The sequence below is a fragment of the Pteropus medius genome, unplaced genomic scaffold (assembly GCF_902729225.1).
Source record: "Pteropus medius unplaced genomic scaffold, Ma_sr-lr_union100, whole genome shotgun sequence".
In the NCBI taxonomy this organism is placed as follows: Eukaryota; Metazoa; Chordata; class Mammalia; order Chiroptera; family Pteropodidae; genus Pteropus; species Pteropus medius.
The window spans coordinates 926,636-943,142 of NW_024345479.1; the positions used below are offsets into that span (position 1 = coordinate 926,636).

Below are 16,507 nucleotides of genomic sequence, written 5' to 3' on the forward strand. Positions count from 1 at the left end.
GACCAGTAACTTGCCCAGACCCCATAGCTAGGAGCTAGAGCCAGGGTTTGTGTTTCTGACCAAAGCCAGGTCTTGTCTCCTGCATCATGCTGCCTGCATAAGGGCTTCAGGGCTGTCCTGTTAGGTTTTGGGAGGGGTGGTTACCATCTGAGGATGGGTCTGTCAGACTTTGAGGTGACTTAAGTATGCTTTGGGACCAGGGAGTGTCAAGTCACTGGCTCTGGGGAGAGGTTAAGTCTCTTAGGGGATCCTGGGCAAGAAATAAGTGCTCTGGGGGCAGTTCAGTAACCAGTTCTGCCGTTTTTCTCTCCCGAGCATCCCTCCAACCCGTCTTCCCATGGTCCGTCTCCATCGCATTGGCCAGAGTCCAGCAGGGCAGGTGAAGGCAGATGGCCTGACTGGTTGCTGCTGAAGCGACTCTTCCCCCAAGGCTGGGGACTTTGTTCGCTACCACTACAACTGCTCTCTGCTGGATGGCACCAAGCTTTTCTTCTCGTGGGTCCAGAGCAGGGCCAAGGCTGGGCAGGTGGGTGGGCCCAGGCAAGGGGCGTCTTCCCCATAGCACCTACTTTTCCCCGTAAGTTTCTGTGTATGGGGAGCATAATGGGCAGGAGCAGAAAGGGAGGGTGAGGCTGTATCCCTCTGACAAGAGGGAAGATCGGGCAGGTGGTAATGGCCGGCAGCCAGGAGCAGGGAGAGGTGGGAATATTGTGGTATTGGAAACGATCTGTGTGAAAGAGCAGAATCTGACCTGCACAGTTTAATCCTTGTGTTTGTATGTTGTGTTCGGGATCAGGGACCTCACCTTTCCATTCACTTGGGACAGTTAGGAGACCAGGACCATCTCTCCACACCTTCCCTGCAGGCCCTTCTCTGTGGTCACTCCCCACCCTCCCTCCGGCAGACTGGGGCTCCTTTTCCACAGTCAGGGCCCCTGGATTAGGCCTCAGGGAGGCAGAAGCCTCCAAAAGGGAGACTGACCTAGGGTCACAGTGTCGAGCTGACAAGGCATGAAGACAACCTGCTTTGTTCCTCTTTCTTCCCAGTCTTTGGGTCCAAGGGCCTCCCCCCAACAAAAGACCACTTGCTGAGGCTTCTGGTTTAAGTCTTTTATTTGGCACAAAGGAGAGAAAGAGATCTGACACCAGTTTAGCCTCTTGAGTGTGCAGAGCTCGGCCTGCCCCCCCCTTAGTCCCCAATGAGCCCTTCCAAGTTTATCTCAGCCCCAAACCAAAGATTTCATTTTATAGCCCTAAGACCCATCTAAGTAGGTTTATTCACCCCACCTTTTCATTTTCCTCCTCTTGCTCAGCCCCTTAGAGAAGGCAGCCTTCTTTAGGGATGAAAGGTGACAGACACACAGCCCAGCCCTGACCTGGGGCACCCCAGCAGTGAGGGGGAATGGGACAGGTGTCTGGGACGGTGAGGTAAGGCTCCCCTCCTGGGGCAGCCCCCTTCCCTTGGCGCCGGCCAGAGCTGAGGGAGGAAGGCTGGGGGTCCTGCCAGCTCTGGTGCATGCTTCCGGGGAGCTGTCATGACAGGAAGAGGGGCTGGAGGTGGGGATGTGAGGTAAAGTACAAACAGAGGGGAAGTTTGGGGAAATAAATGATGAGCTTGACCTTGTTCAGTGTCTGGTGATGTGGAGGTGTAGGTCAGGAGCCAGCAATGGCCCCCTATCCAACCCCAGACTTCACCAATCCCCAGATTGGCTCTGTAACTCCAAAACTTGTAAAGAAGTGTGGGGTTGGGAGGGAAAAACCAAGTAGAGGTCTGTGCTGTGGATTTTACTCTTGGGCTGGTGGGAAGACCAGAGTTGTCTCCTCTGACCACTTTAGATGCTCTCAGACCTCATCCCAGCAGAGGGGAGGGTGACTGCTGGAAGTCAGCCCCACTGCCCACTGTCCCCCCAAAAGTGGGACTTTGCAGTTTGGGCCCAGGCCCTGCCCTTAGAGCTCCTCATGGACCCGTTCTTGGTCCTCATCCGACTTCAGCTTGAGTTCCTCCAAGGTGATTTTGCCATCTTGGTTGCGGTCCTGGTTCTGGAACATGTCCCCTATGGTTTTCTCCGGGTCCTGCCCTGGCATGAGGCGTCCTTTGCCCTCAGTAACTTGAGCCTTGATGAAGGTGGAGAACTGGGAATGTGGAGAGCAACGGGGAGGGTGGGCGTGAGGGTCTTGCCTGAGGAGCCATGGGTGGCCTTGGCAAGAAATCCCAGGGGAAGGCCAGCCAGTGAGGACTGAGAGGAGAGGAGCCGGTGCTGGGGTCCTGAGCAGGACCAGGGCAGTGGCAAGGGAAATGGGCCACGTGAGTGCCGGGAGAGATGGCAGGGACCAGGAACCCAAGGCACCGTGACTGGCACAGGAGCATGGGCACAGGTGGGATGGTGGGCATGCACCACGTTCTTGCTAGATGCAACCATGCAAGTTGGCTTCTGTTGGACCGAGAGTATGGGAATGCTTATTATAAGGATTGAACTCCTCACCCACCTCCTCTTGGGGGACCTCGCCGTCCTTGTTGAGGTCCAGGTCTTCAAACAGGTTGGCAGGAGGGTCCTCATGCCACACAAACAGGTAACCTTCGGGCAGCCCCTCTTCCCGGGAAACCAGCTCCACCTCAAATAGCAGCACAGCACTGCCAGGGACGCCCCGGGCTGGAGGGAGGGAGAAGAGAAGGCCAGGGTTGCAATCAGGCCAGGGTCTGGGCCTGGCTTTGCAGCTTGCCCAGTGTGCTCCCCAGCCTGCAGTCCTCAGTTTCCCCTCTTGGGAGCTGGAGAGTGGGGCATGGGATGTTTACAGAACCTCCTGGAAGAGGCAAAGGGGGAGGGCCAGACCAGTCTTTGCCCCTCACCTCCGCTCTCCCCGTGTGCCAGGTGTGGGGGCACCACAAGTTGCCGCCTCTCTCCCGCACACATGCCCTGCAGGCCCCTGTCCAGGCCTTCGATCACCTTGTTGGCCCCCAGAGTCGCCTCCTGGGGGGCCCCGTAGTCATGCCTAGGGGAGGAGCAGATTCTCAGGTCAATGCCCTCTGTGTCCCCCACCTGCTGTAGGCCCAGTTCCCAAGTCACTCCTGGTGCCCACCCCTCGCAGCAAAGTGTGGGGCCCAGTGGTTTAGAGATGGGATACCTCTCTCATCTTGCCACTGCCCCTAAAGTGTGGCCTTGAGGGCCCATCTCTCCTATTTCCGTTTTTCCTCCATAAAATGGAATAGTAGCTCCTCTACTGCCAGCCTCACCCTCCCTTCCCCCGCCTGCCCATCATGCTCTCCATACACAGAAACTTAGGGAGAAAAGGAGGTGCTATGGGGAGGACGCCCCTTGCCTGGGCCCACCCACCTGCCCAGCCCTGGCCCTGCCCTGGACCCACGAGGAGAAAAGCTTGGTGCCATCCAGCAGAGAACAGTTGTAGTGGTAGCGAACAAAGTCCCCAGCCTTGGAGGTCTCGTTGCAGATCTCAGGGGGCCGGGACAGTGTCTTAATTTCCACTGGATCTGCAGGGTTGTGGAAATCGATGACGTGGACATCGAAGACCAGCACAGCCGAGCCAGGGATCTTGTCTCCTGGGACCAGAATGGGGGAGTGGATCAGCCTGGTGTCTAGCAGGGGCTGCTCAAGGTCTCCATGCAACTGTCCTGGGGTTTCAGACGAGGATGGGATGTTTGTCCACATAACCAGTTCTTCCAGGGGGCAGGGGAGGGAGGGACCTGCCAGTTAGAAAGCCCTTTACACGCAGTATTTTGACCTCTCAGTAACTTACTCTGCCGATCAATGCGATTAGTCCCATTTTATAGATGAGGACACTGAGGCTTCCAGCAAAGCTGGGTTTCAAATCCAGGTCTCTCTGCTTCCTAGGGCTAGGCTGTTTCTGTTGTTCCATAACCATCCCCCTTCCCCAAACTCAGAAGTCCTTCTCCAGTGTGGAAGGGGAGAAATGGAGGGACTGTCCTGGTGAAAGGGATGGAGTCCATGTGGCAAGAATGGGGTGGGTGACCGTTTTTTGTGATGAGAGGGCAGAGCAGCGGGGGAAGGTGAGCGAGCCGTTCAGGAGAGGGGCTGAGGGGCAGCAGGCCTACCAGTCCCATTCTCCCCGTAGGCGAGGTGCGGGGGGATGGTGATCCTCCGGCGCTCCCCCATGCACGAGCCCTGCAACCCCTGGTCCATCCCGGGGATGATGTAACCCTGTCCCACGTAGGTATTGTACGTGTGGTTGCGGGAGTAGCTGCAATACAAGGGGGGCGGGCCAGCAAGGGAGTCAGAGGGGCCCCTGCCCTTGCAGGCAGCTCAGAACCCCCCCTCAGCTGCTGCCTGGGTGACCCTAGTACCCGGTACTTTCCTTCCTGCCTCCGCTTCTTGCCTTTCCCCCAGCCCCACCCTCCCTTCTCAGGACCCCGCTGACCTGGAATCAAAGAGGGAGCCATCCATCAGTGAGCCATTATAGTGGTAACGCATGAAGTCCCCGGCCATGGCTCTCCTGACACAGCCAGGTGGTAAATCCAGCGTCTCCAGCTGGACGGTGTCCTTCGGGTTGTGGACGTCGATCAGTAGGACGTGGAAGACCAGGGAGGCCTGTGGGGGGATCACAGTCCCTGGGGAAAAGACAGGCTTGAACCATATAAGCAGAGAGCAAACCGAGCTCCTCGGCTCGGGAGAGCAATGTGAGCACCCTGCAAAAAGGTGCTAACCCCACTCTCCAGAGCCCTTGCCCTCAGCAGTCCCGTGGGTTGCTCCTCCTGTGAGGCCTGAACTGGGTTTCCCCTGGGGCCACCACCAGCCCATACTGAACCTCTATGTGAATCAGAATAAAGCACCCTTTCTTACTGAGATGATCACCAAGGGCTGGATTTCATCCCTACTGGCCTCCTTGGCTAGCTGCCCTTGTGCAGTATACAACCTGAACAACTGTATGCGGCAGCCCACTTCTGGGAATCCCGAGTCCCTCCCTGCCCTCACCATAGCCCTTCTCGCCATAGGCCAGGAAAGGAGGGATGATGATCTTCCTTCTCTCTCCGGGACACATGCCCAGCAGCCCCTGGTCCATGCCCTTGATCAGCCAGCCCGAGCCAACGTAGGTGTCATAAGTGCCGCCCTTACTGTAGCTGCAGAGAATGAGGTAGAGGTAATGCTGCTGGAGGAGGGAAAGGCAGGATGGGCCCTGCACTCCCCTCACGCTACAGTCCCCGGCACCCCAGGGCTCCCTCCAGCCCTTACCTGGTGTCAAAGGCGGTGCCATCCAGCAGTGTGCCATTGTAGTGGTAGCGGACAAAGTCGCTTTCCTGGACCATGCGGGGGCAGTGGGGTGGGCGCAGCAAGGTGCTCACCTGCACGGTGTCTGCCTGGTTCCACACATCCAGCAGAACCACATCGAAGTAGAGGGTGGCATCCGGGGGAATGAGCCCCGCTGTGAGGGCAGAGTAGCAGGAGCTCATGTTCAGTGCAGCCCCCACACTAGGGGGTGGAGTGGAGGACTGAGTGTCCTGCTTGGCCTCCCCCTCTACCACCTCTAGTCCCCATTCCTACTCGTCAAGCTATGATCCCACCCAGGGCCCCGTTATTGCCCTTCCTCCCAGCCCAGGACAGGAGACAGAAACTCTAGTCCCAGACCTGCCACTGCTCATACTGCATATGCAGCTGACACTGGGCAAGTCGCTCTCCCTTTCTGAGCTTCAGTTTTCTGGCGCCGAGGTCCTTGATTCTGCTTCCTGGTCTCCTCCATCCCCATGCCTGTGCCCGAGCCCTTCTCACCCACACCGATGCTGCCGTAGCCCAGGTGGGGAGGCACAATGAGGCGTCGCCGCTCGTTGACACACATGCCCATGAGGCCTCGATCCATGCCAGTGATAAGGCGCCCCACGCCCACCACGATGGCCACCGAAGTGCTGCGGTCATAGCTGGGGGACAGAGAAAACAGATGGGATACAGTGGACTCAGATGTGTACAGGTGAGGGTCACAAAGCCAGATGTTACCTTCTGCACAGGTATGTACACACACATGCATGCACACGCAATCCCCCCATATACAGGTGTAGATCCACATGCTCCTCACCTCCCTCTGAGGTCAGCCATGACTCCTAACTTAACGAGGCTGGGCAGTTACAAAAAGGAAGTCCCCAAGGAGAGGCTTTTATTCTCCTGGGATGGGGGTGGATGCAGGCCTGTCTGCTGCTATTATCTGCTGACAGCAAAGGAGTGCTAAGTACTTCATCAGGTGAGGGAGGAGAGCATTTATTGAGCACTTAGGATAAGCTGATTAAATGGCTGGCATTTTACACTTATGATCTTATTGTCTTCCCTGTGAGGTGGGCATTATTGTTTTCACTTTTCTTATGAGAACAATTGAGACTCGAGAGACAAAGTGACTTGCCCAAGGCCACAGCTAACATGGGGTCTGTGGCACTCCAAAGCCCACATTTGTGGCCCTACACCATCTATTCACCAAGGAGGAAAGGAAAAGGGAAGCTGTGGGGGAGGGGGAGGCGAATAGGGATTGGTTTTCGATTCTGAAAGAGCCTATTCTAAAACTGCCATGGCTTTTATTTGTTTTTAGTTAGTTTTAACTTATTTTAAGTTTTCAGAAGTTAAGGGAGGCTGGAAGATTTTTACTTTGACCAAAGGGGGCCATGGCTTGTGAAAGTTTTCCAGGCTCAGCACTACATGAACTGAGGCCAGCCAGGCTCCCAGAGTTCCTACCAGGCAGTCGTCCCACAACTCCAAACCCCTCCCCTACTCCTAGTGGTCAAAGGCTCAAGGCTGTACTCCTGGCTACTGCCTATATATCATTTTGCCCACGGAGCTGGTTTTCTGACTGGCCTGCCTCCTTCACAGTGCTGTTGTGAGGGCTCGAGCACCAGTTAAATACTTTTGGGGCATCCAGTCCTCCCCAGAGTCAAGGCTAATACGTATCGAACCCACTTTCAGATCGCCAGGCACTGTTCAAATTTCATGTTCATTCATCATCTTTTTTGAGTCCTATCATCAGCCTTAGGAAGTAGGGACTCAATTTTCAGTTTGTTTTTAATCTCAATTTTTCAGATAAGGAAAGTGAAGCTTAAAGAAGCAAAATTTCTTGTCCGTGGTCACAGCCTGGATTTGAACCCAGGGTCTTGGACTCTGGAGTTCATGTTCTCACCCGATATACTGCCTGCCCTCAAAGCCATGGCCACTGATTTCCATTGGGCCAAGTTATGTGTTTTGGGGAAGGATCTAAGAGGGATGACTTCTTGGGGGTTCATGTGTGTCACCAGAGCCCAAGGTTTAACTGAGGCTGACATGCAGCCCTGCTTGCCCTACCCCCACCAACGAAAATGCACTTGCCATAGCAGATCAAAGGCCTGGACCAGTTCAGAAGCCAGTCTTTCAAGCCCCAAGGCTGGCAAGATGGGTGGCAGCCCTGGCCTGGTACAGCTAAGATGGGTGGGGTGGCGGGGGGGTCGGTGCAGGAAGACCCAGAGAAGGAGGTATGGAAACCCTCTGAGGAGCCCAGGGTGGCATGTCCAATTGTGACACGTAGACAGACAGGGTCTCTACATGGAGCTATGCCCTATACTCCCAGATCCATCCTGCTGTCTTATTATAATGCCCACTGCTTAAGCACAGGCTGCTAATCAACTCCCCTATCTACTCTCTTCTCTATCTGCAAAGGCACTGAAACCTGGGGTTGGAACCTGAAGGGAGTCAGGATGGCTGGGAATGTAGGGGCTCCCAGGCTGAGACCACTGGAGGATTCACATGCAGCAGAGACCATGCTCTCCCCCAACAAGGCCGTGGACCAGAAAGTCCCCTGCCCATGTCTTTAAATAAAGTGCTGTTAAGTAAATAGAGCAGTTCACCTGGATTATCACATACTTTGGGGAATGTGGGGAGCTTTGTGAAAGAAATTGAGGTCCCTGGAGAGGCGAAGGTTTGAAGTTGAGAGAAGAGGATATATCTTTGGGGAGATGGATGTCTAGGATGTCCCGCCATCCACCCAGGGTGCTGTGTTTGGGGTTAAGGGAATCGTGGAGTACCAGAAAGCAGACACAGCTTAAAAGCGAAAGAAGGGAACCCAGGACCTAGGAGCGCCTGGCCCTGGCTCAGGGAAGGGGAGTAGAGATTCTGGGGCCACCCGACCCCATTACCTCGAGTCAAACTTCTTGCCATCCTCAAAAGTGCCGTTATAGTGGTAGCGCACAAAATCTCCCATCTGCACTTCCCTGGGACAGGCCCTGGGGATGTGGTACCTCTCGATGACCACGTCTTCCAGGGGGCCCCCGGCCGGACTGGCGCGGCCCAGCCCCCTCCCCACCGCCTGAACCAGCAGCAGCAGCAGTATCTGCAGCAGCGGGGGCCGGAGGAGGGTGTGGTTGGGGGGCCCGGTGCGGAACATGGTGCCTGGAGCTGGGACCGCCGGCAGTGAGGGAGAGAGTCGCGGCCGCCAACCTCCTTCACTACCCCTCCTCCCAGAGCTGGCTCCCCCCCTTCCTGTCCTCCTTCCCCACCCCCGCCCTGGCCGGTCCACGTGGAATGGGGGCTGGGGAGACTGAGATGGCGGGGCGGGGAGGGCGGAGTGGAATGGGAGAAGAGGGCCAGGCTGAGAGCGTTAGAGACGGAGGAATTCCACCCTTTTCCCCCACCCCGGGCTGAGAGACTGAGGCCTAGCGGGGGAGGGAGGTTCGAGAAAGATGAGAAGTAGGCGCTGACTCCCAACAAAAAGAAAGAAAGAAAAAAAAAGAAAGAAAGAAAAAAACTTCAGTCTTTTTTTTCCAGAGCCCCCGGGTCCTAAAGCCGGGCTGAGGTATCCCTTGCTGCTTTTGTTGGCACCCCCAAAACTAAGGGCTCTCCGGGAGGCTAGCGAGGCTTCAGAATCTCAGTGCTGCCCCAACCCCTACTATATCAGGGACGGCTTCTCCAGGGACGAGGAACTACTTTGTCCTGCAACAGCTGGACTGCCAGAAGGGCTTTCTGACGTGGGATGGAGATCGAGAAGGGGGAGGTGGTGAGAGTGGAGGGTGTGCGGGGCAAAACTAGGTGTGCGCCTCCCCGTCGCAGGCTAGGGGAACACTTAGCGTGACCCCTTCAGGATTAGGGGCGTGGGGCGTGTGCAGAAGAGGCAATGTGATGGATGGAAGACCAAGTTCCAGGGCTTGGACAGAGCAGAGGGAGGTGGCATTTCTTAAGGTTTGGGGAGGGGCTTTCTGGCCTCCCCATCCTTGAAGGAAGCGTCTCCCCTGTCACCATTTGTCGAGGGGAAGGCACCTGAGAACCGGGCCAGGACAACGTAGGAGATTCAAGACACCATTGTGCCCTCGGAAAACAGGGGAGACTCAGCCCTCTGGCCCTCCGGGGACCTGACCCCAGGCAACTACGCCCCTGGCTGGGCGCGGCGCTAAGACCCAGCGGGCACGCCGGCCCGGCCCCTGCCCCTGCCCCGCCCGCCCGCTAGCCAACCCGGCCCCGACGCTTGCTCCGCCGCGAGAGCCGGCCGGCGCCGTGGGGGTATGGGGCGGGAGGCTTGGGCGCTGTTGTGGCTGCTGCTGGGCAGCGCCGGGGCGCAGTACGAGAAGTACAGCTTCCGGGGCTTCCCGCCCGAGGACCTGATGCCGCTGGCGGCGGCCTACGGGCACGCGCTGGAGCAGTACGAGGGCGAGGGCTGGCGCGAGAGCGCGCGCTACCTGGAGGCGGCGCTGCGGCTGCACCGGCTGCTGCGGGACAGCGAGGCCTTCTGCCACGCCAACTGCAGCGGGCAGGCGCCGCCCGCCGCCGCTGCCCCGGGGCCTGTGCCCGGCCCCGACGGCGGCGACGAGTGGGCCCGCGAGCTGCGGCTCTTTGGCCACGTCCTGGAGCGTGCCGCCTGCCTGCGGCGATGCAAGCGGACGCTGCCAGCCTTCCAGGTGCCCTACCCGCCGCGCCAGCTGCTGCGCGACTTCCAGAACCGCCTGCCCTACCAGTACCTGCACTACGCGCAGTTCAAGGTGGGCGCCCTCCCTCGCGTCCTCCACCCGCCCCGGGGCCCCGCTCGGCCTCTTCGCTCCCAGCCGGCGTCGGGTTTCAGTCGGGTCCAGGGGAGCGTTGTTGTCATAGAGCCTCAAGCCCGCTTGTGCGCGCAGGGCCGCGAGTCAGTCTGGCCCTACTGACCCGCTCTGTCCCCACCCTATAGGCTAACCGGCTGGAGAAGGCGTTGGCTGCGGCCTACACCTTCCTCCAGAAGAACCCGAAGCACGAGCTAACCGCCAAGTATCTCAACTACTACCGGGGGATGCTGGACGCGGCCGAGGAGCCTCTCACGGACTTGGAGGCGCAGCCCTACGAGGTGTGTTGCAGGGGGAGGGCTGACCCTGACGCTCCTCTCTGACGCCCCCATAGGGCTTGAAGAGCGGGGGAGTGGAGGGGAGTATGTCGAGGGTCCGCTCCAGGCGGTGTTCCTCCCCTCCAGGCGGTGTTCCTCCGGGCAGTGAAGCTCTACAACAGCGGGGATTTCCGTAGCAGCACGGAAGACATGGAGCGGGCCCTGGCCGAGTACCTGGCCATCTTTGCCCGGTGTCTGGCTGGCTGCGAGGGGGCCCATGAACAGGTGGACTTCAAAGACTTCTACCCCTCCATAGCAGGTACCCCACCTAAACCCATGGGACATCCCTCCCAACTACCACCGCTCCCTGCTCCCCAGAACTCTTTCAGGCCCCTTAACACATTTATAGAGCACCTACTAAGTGGTTGGGGAGCGTGCAGTCCGCTAAGAGAGACAAACAGGGAAATAGATCCCCTGCCACTGAGAGTGTCCAAGGTGCTGGGTATCAGTGGAGAGGTGGTGACATCCCAAAAGGGTCTCGGGAGGTTTGAATTCACAGGCTTTCCAGGCAGAGGTCAATGCAGTTGCAAAGGTGCCCAGCTGAGGTGGGAAACAGCCCTACAGGTGTGTGCCCAAAGCAGTGTGTGGCCAGAAATCACATCTAGTCTGGGGCAGGCGGGGAGAGTCTGTAACTCCAGGGGTTCCTTAGTGGGGGGCAGAAAGGGCTGTCCTGAGCTTTTCTATCTGGGCATCAGTTCCACCTCCAAACTTCACCTGCCGCTCTCCCAGAGAGCCCTGGCTCCCTCTGGCTTTGGGGTGGGGAATGAGCTGTGGGTGATAAATCAGCCTCATCCACAGTGGTCTTCCTCAGCATTACTTACCCTACCCACATTATCTCCTGCGATCGCAAGAGGCTCTGCAGGCAGAGTTGGGACTGGAAGTCATTTTTTTTTGTCACCACCAGTTCCTCACCCACCCATCTGGGGGTGCTTCCCACCCCACAGATCTCTTTGCAGAATCCCTGCAGTGCAAGGTGGACTGTGAGGCCAACTTGACCCCCAACGTGGGAGGCTACTTTGTGGAGAAGTTCGTGGCCACCATGTATCACTACCTGCAGTTTGCCTACTACAAGTGTGAGCTTCCTGGTGGGCTTGGTGGTGGTGGTGGTGGTGGGGGACACAGAGAGCACTGCACTGGGAGCATCACAGTCTTGGGAAGTATCCCGCAGAATTGAAGCCCCTGGGTGATGGGAGGGAAAGCCAAAGGTGGTAGGGCAGGTGAGAGGCTTGTGGGAGGGAACAGAGAGCAGCCTCAGGGGAGGATTCAAGGGCCTCTTGGGTAAATGACTAGATTGCCAACAAGTGCACAGCATTTGACAGTTTACAAAGCCCTGCCACATCTATTTATCGCATTTTATCCTCTCACCAGCTCACATTACTGGACCTATTTTTTAGATGAGGAAACTGAGGCTCAGAGGGCAAGGGGCTATTAGTCACATGGCTAATAAAAAGTAGTACCAGGAATGAAGTCTTTCTTCCCTTGAAGGAGATCCTAGTGTCAGCTGGGGCTGGAATGGACAATTTCCAGGGTTCTTGCAATGCAGAGATGCCAAGATTCAGACAGGCTGAAGTTAGAGTGGAGGGGCTGAGGACCAAAGGGCCAGGAGACCCTTTCTGGGTCCCGTTGGCAAAGAGGCTGAGGTCTGGGCCACCAGCCTCTCATCCCCCCGTGCCAGTGTTCTCCAGCTGTGCGAGCTTGAACAGCTTACCTAATGTCTCTGTGCCTCGAATTTCTTGTCTGTAAAATGGGGATAGCAATAACAGTGAGCCTTAAATGAGTTACACAGGGCCTGGCACACAATAAGTGCCCAATATATCCTAGCTTTCATCATTAGTGGGTAGGTTGAAATACCTAACAGGTATTTTGGGAAGTGCCTGGGGAGACAGAGGCACTGGACTGAATGGGGAGATAGGGGTGAGTGAGGTGGGAGTCATCCCTGAAGGTGGGAAAGTGCCAGGGCTGTTCCTCACTCCTGTCTGTCTGCAGTGAATGATGTACGCCAGGCCGCCCGAAGTGCTGCCAGCTACATGCTCTTCGACCCTGAGGACAGTGTCATGCAGCAGAACCTGGTGTATTACCGCTTCCACCGGGCTCGCTGGGGCTTGGAGGAGGAGGACTTCCAGCCCCGGGAGGTGGGCATTGCCTTCTGAGGCATTCTCAAGACCACGTGGTTTGATAAAAAAAATCTTGGCTTCCTCGGAAGGGAGGATGGGAAGGGAAAAGAAAGCCTATGGGTTGTGGTTAGAATCTTGGGTTCAAACCCAGCCCCACCTGCTGTGTAGTCCTGGGAACACTGCTGACTCTGAATCTGTTGCCTCATCTGCAAAATGGGGGTGGTACTACCAACCTTGCCAGCACAGTGCCTGGGATGTGGGAGGTTCAAAAATACCTGTCCATGCCTGCCTGCTGCCCTCCCCACCCTTACCATCTTCACTACTGGCCTTTGTCCTTCTCCCCAGGGATCCCCAACCTGAACCAACTGAGAAACCCCTCGGTAGTCTAGGGCAAGACTGACAAATATGGGGCACATGGTAGCCCAATTCCCTTGTCAGTGGCAGACATTGCTAACCAACTGAGGCATTCTTTCTCTCTGAGCCCTCAGAATCCTTCTTAACCTAGCACTGCAAGCAGCTAGATTTTTCCATCAGCATGTGAGATGATACCTGCTCTAGGCTCCTTGAACTGGAAATGGCTCAGAGGACCCAGATCCTAGGAGCTCTGGCTTCTCCACCATCTGGCAGCAGGGTCCAGCTCACCTCACTTTCCTTCTTTCCTCCCAGGAGGCCTTGCTCTACCACAATCAGACAGCTGAGCTGCGGGAGCTGCTGGAGTTCACGCACATGTACCTGCAGTCAGATGATGAGGTAAGTGGCCCTTGCCCTCCAAGGCTGGGTGGTGATGGAGACCCCTTGGTCCTCTTCCTAGGGCCACTATGCCAAAATTCAGCCCAGCTTCTAGCAGTCAGCTCTTGTGAAGCAGGAGAGATTCGCCTGTCCCTTATCCATACCTGCCTTCTTTCCCTAATCAGCACCCCGCTTCTCTCATGCCCCCTTCTCTATAAGTCTGAGTCTTGCTTCTCTCAGGCCCAGCTCAGGTGGTGCCTCCTCCAGGAAGCCCTTGCTGCATGCCCTGGCTCTGTCTTCTGGGCTTGCAGTGCCAACTCTGACCCTTTGTCCTCCCTGGACCTGGTCTTATTTACAGTCCTGGTCCATCTCATCCCTAGTCCCCTTCTCCAGCCAGTCTCCTAGAGGATTGTGCTCCAGGAAGGGAGACCAGGTTATTCCTAGCTCTCTCACAGTGCCCGGTTCAGCTCTGGTGCTCAGAAACTGAGTTAGAATGAATCCATCAATGAATGAATGAATGCAGGACACCGGGAAGGAAGGACCACAGTGTGTTACATTGATTCTGGATGAGGGTTTGACAGCCTGAATTCTCTGAGGTGTCACTGCCCTGTGCTCATTTACCCACTCCCTCCTTTGTTCGATCTCATCGAACCTGGGAGCCAGGTCTTCACTCTTAGCACCCAGGTTGGTGCTAGCCAGACTTGGCTCTACAACTTCCTAATTGGGCAGCCTCCAGGAAGGTCTTAAGTAACCCTCAAACTTCCATCTCTTCATCCATTGATTGGGGAGAATAATGCTCATCTCATACCGTGTGGTGAGAATTGTTTGCCAGACACCGTGTTTGGGGCTGGGGCAAATTGATGAGAGGCATAGTCCCTTTCCCAAGCAGCTCACGGGTAGCAGGGGAGGCACAAACTCCCTCTCTGTGGGAGAGGTCAGCACAGGGCATTAGAGGAGGACTCCAGACCCAGCCAGGGTTGTCAGCAAGGGCTGCATCCTGGAGGAATAAACAAGAGCTATCCAGGCACGAGGGAATAAAGGCATTCAGGGCTGGGAATAGCATGAGCAGACAGCATGCATGGACTAGGAGTATTCTTGCAGGGTGGGCTGTGGAGAGGGTGATGCTTATGCTAACACTGAATCTCTGCTGGTGGGGCCCCATGCACTGGTTCGGGGAGTCCTACTGGGAATAGGACTTTGTGGGAGAAACCCTCGCATCATTCCTGTGTGAGATCTTGAGACTGAGATAGCGTAGGAGGGCCCCTTGGCCAGGAAGGGAGTTGATTTTGGGTTTGTGCCTTCTGTGATGTGGTTTTTCCTGGGGTTGCTCTAGATGGAGCTGGAGGAGACAGAACCTCGCCTGGAGCCTGTGGACCGCCCATCAGATGCTGAGTTTGAGGGGGAGGGTGACTACGAGGAAGGCATCTATTCTGACTGGTGGCAGGAGCCAGACGCCAAGGGTGATGAGGCTGAGGCTGGTCAGTGACTTGAGTCCTGGAGGAGGGATGGGGATGCAGCCTGGGATGGAGGTTGTTGACAGAAAGAGCCAGGCACTGAGCTACAGAGACAGAGAGATATGCATGCTGGGTGCTAGGATTCCTCCTCTGGGGACTTCCAACCTGTTGGCAACCCCTGTCTCACTTGGTGGAGATGGCATCCTTTCTGGAAGCAGGGGCCAGCTGAGACCTGTTCCTGGAGAGTCTCACTCCAGCCTGCCCCACCTCCCTGCAGGACACCACCCAGACACCTGTTGAGAGTGGGTGAGGGGCTAACCCCAGTGCTCTCTCCTTCGCTTTGCAGAGCCAGAGCCTGAACTAGCATGAGAAGAGGTCTACCCCTGCACCTTTCAAGAGCTTGGGAAGCCTGGGTCCTATGGCACCAGCCTGGACATCAGCAAGAACTATTTATTAAAAATGTAAAATGGACATAGCTGACCAGGCCCCATCTCATCCTACCTGTGAGTGCTGCTCTCCAGACCTCTCCTGCCTCCTCGCTGGATCTCTGGACCAAAGGATGGTGGTGCTGCAGCTGCTGACAGCCTGTCCTTCTCCTAGTGCTCGCCCCACTAGGACAGTCTCCTGGAAGAGAAGATTCCAGCTCCTCGTAGTTGGGGTCTCAGCCTGAATTGCAGAGACAGAAGAGGGGCAGCTGGCGTTGTGAAGAGCCCTGGACCAGAAGTCCAGTGGTTCCTGGCACACTAGCCCTGGGTGCTCAATAAATGTTTCTCGTTGAATGAATCATAATGCCTGGAGTCTAGGCTGGAGTCCAGGCTGAGTGGTGAGGGTGCAGGTCCTTTTCTCCCTCCCTCTCTCTGTGCCCATCTCCCCTCATCTGTAAATTCAGGAGTGGTGGAAGGGGCACAGTCTGGCCTCTGAGCGAGGAGTAGCAGCATGTAATTGCAATCTGCCACCAGGGGGCGGAGGGATGCAGTTCTTGACTGGAGTTCTGGAAATATGGTGGTTTCAGGTTTCCAAAATGAGATGTCCTGTATTTCCCTAGTTCAGCATCACTTCCCTTGGGGAATGTGGTGAGTGAGGGGAGAGGACCAAAGAAATTTACTTCCAGTTTTTCCTTTTCAGGCATTGACTGACCCAGGTTCCTTAGAGTCAGAGCAAACATGTCTTGTCCTCCCTGCTCTGCACATTCTCCATCCCACAGCCAAGATTGGGGGCCCCATTTCAGTGGCCAGAGGAGCCTTAGGGAATATGGTTTGGTAGTGCGAGACTTCATAGTGGCAGTGGAACTGCCAGATCATCTTGCCCAAGCTTGCACTGGCTCCAGGTGCCAGAGAGTCCGGAGATGTGGGGGTGAATGGTGCCAGGCAGCTACCAGCCAGCCCTGTGACTCACCAGTGTCCCCCATGTGTTCCACAGCTGGGAGATGGGGACAGAGGGTCTCTCTGGGGAGGGACTCCAGGGTAGGGCCTGCCAGGTGGCAGTTCTGCCCCACTCCCCACCTTTGTGACCTCCCAGGGAGCAGGGTAGTGGAGGAGCCTTCTCTCCCATTGAAGGGTGGAGCTGAAGCTGGGAAGCCTAGTTCTCACCTTCCCCACACCTACCTACTCCCAGGTGTGCATGGTGATCTGGCCCAGGCCCCGCCCATCTCTGTGCCCAGAAGGACTCCCTGCCTGGCCCCAAAACTCTCCTGGGCCTTTGGTGATGAAGAGGGTTTGAAAGCCAGAGTCAGAGCTCAGATGGGCTGGGTTAAGGCTGGGGGTGCAGGTGACCTCACTCCTACTTCCTTCTCTCCCTCTCTCCCATAGGTGGGTCTGCAGTGGTAGCTTCTCCTGGGAGCTCCCAGGTGCCAGGGTGGCCCTGCCCCCCCCTACCCCTTTCAAGCTGCTGTGTT

The 16,507-nt window shown here is 56.7% G+C and overlaps 2 protein-coding genes across 3 annotated transcripts; one reads left to right on the forward strand and one right to left on the reverse strand.

Annotated features, from left to right (window-relative positions):
- Window positions 1-1,094: 1,094 nt before the first annotated feature.
- On the reverse strand, window positions 1,095-8,438 carry FKBP10 (FKBP prolyl isomerase 10). 2 transcript variants are annotated; one of them, XM_039873488.1, is made up of 10 exons: window positions 8,110-8,438; window positions 5,738-5,883; window positions 5,204-5,393; window positions 4,946-5,091; window positions 4,392-4,581; window positions 4,069-4,214; window positions 3,363-3,555; window positions 2,848-2,990; window positions 2,487-2,650; window positions 1,095-2,132 (listed from the first exon to the last, which is right to left on the reverse strand). In XM_039873488.1, the coding sequence occupies exons 1-10, from the start codon at window positions 8,355-8,357 to the stop codon at window positions 1,947-1,949; spliced, it is 1,752 nt and encodes a 583-aa protein (XP_039729422.1). In that variant the 5' UTR covers window positions 8,358-8,438; the 3' UTR covers window positions 1,095-1,946. The 2 variants fall into 2 exon arrangements, with proteins under 2 accessions (XP_039729422.1, XP_039729421.1); XM_039873487.1 differs by having other exon boundaries at window positions 3,363-3,699; window positions 8,110-8,437.
- A 960-nt stretch (window positions 8,439-9,398) lies between these two features.
- On the forward strand, window positions 9,399-15,397 carry P3H4 (prolyl 3-hydroxylase family member 4 (inactive)). The gene is made up of 8 exons (XM_039873498.1): window positions 9,399-9,942; window positions 10,128-10,280; window positions 10,404-10,575; window positions 11,261-11,389; window positions 12,303-12,448; window positions 13,097-13,180; window positions 14,493-14,637; window positions 14,960-15,397. Exons 1-8 carry the CDS (start codon window positions 9,469-9,471, stop codon window positions 14,980-14,982), a joined length of 1,326 nt encoding a protein of 441 aa, XP_039729432.1. The 5' UTR covers window positions 9,399-9,468; the 3' UTR covers window positions 14,983-15,397.
- The last annotated feature ends 1,110 nt before the right edge of the window (window positions 15,398-16,507 follow it).

Bases quoted from the DNA above. Each gene is read 5' to 3' on its own strand.
- P3H4 (XM_039873498.1), top strand. From the start codon at position 9,469: ATGGGGCGGGAGGCTTGGGCGCTGTTGTGGCTGCTGCTGGGCAGCGCC. The intron at 9,943-10,127 runs GTGGGCGCCCTC...CCCACCCTATAG, and splicing joins TGCACTACGCGCAGTTCAAG to GCTAACCGGCTGGAGAAGGC. The intron at 13,181-14,492 runs GTAAGTGGCCCT...GGGTTGCTCTAG, and splicing joins ACCTGCAGTCAGATGATGAG to ATGGAGCTGGAGGAGACAGA.
- FKBP10 (XM_039873487.1), bottom strand. From the start codon at position 8,357: ATGTTCCGCACCGGGCCCCCCAACCACACCCTCCTCCGGCCCCCGCTG. The intron at 5,394-5,737 runs GTGAGAAGGGCT...CTGCCCTCACAG, and splicing joins CTACGGCAGCATCGGTGTGG to CGGGGCTCATTCCCCCGGAT. The intron at 2,133-2,486 runs GTGGGTGAGGAG...CCACATTCCCAG, and splicing joins GCGAGGTCCCCCAAGAGGAG to TTCTCCACCTTCATCAAGGC.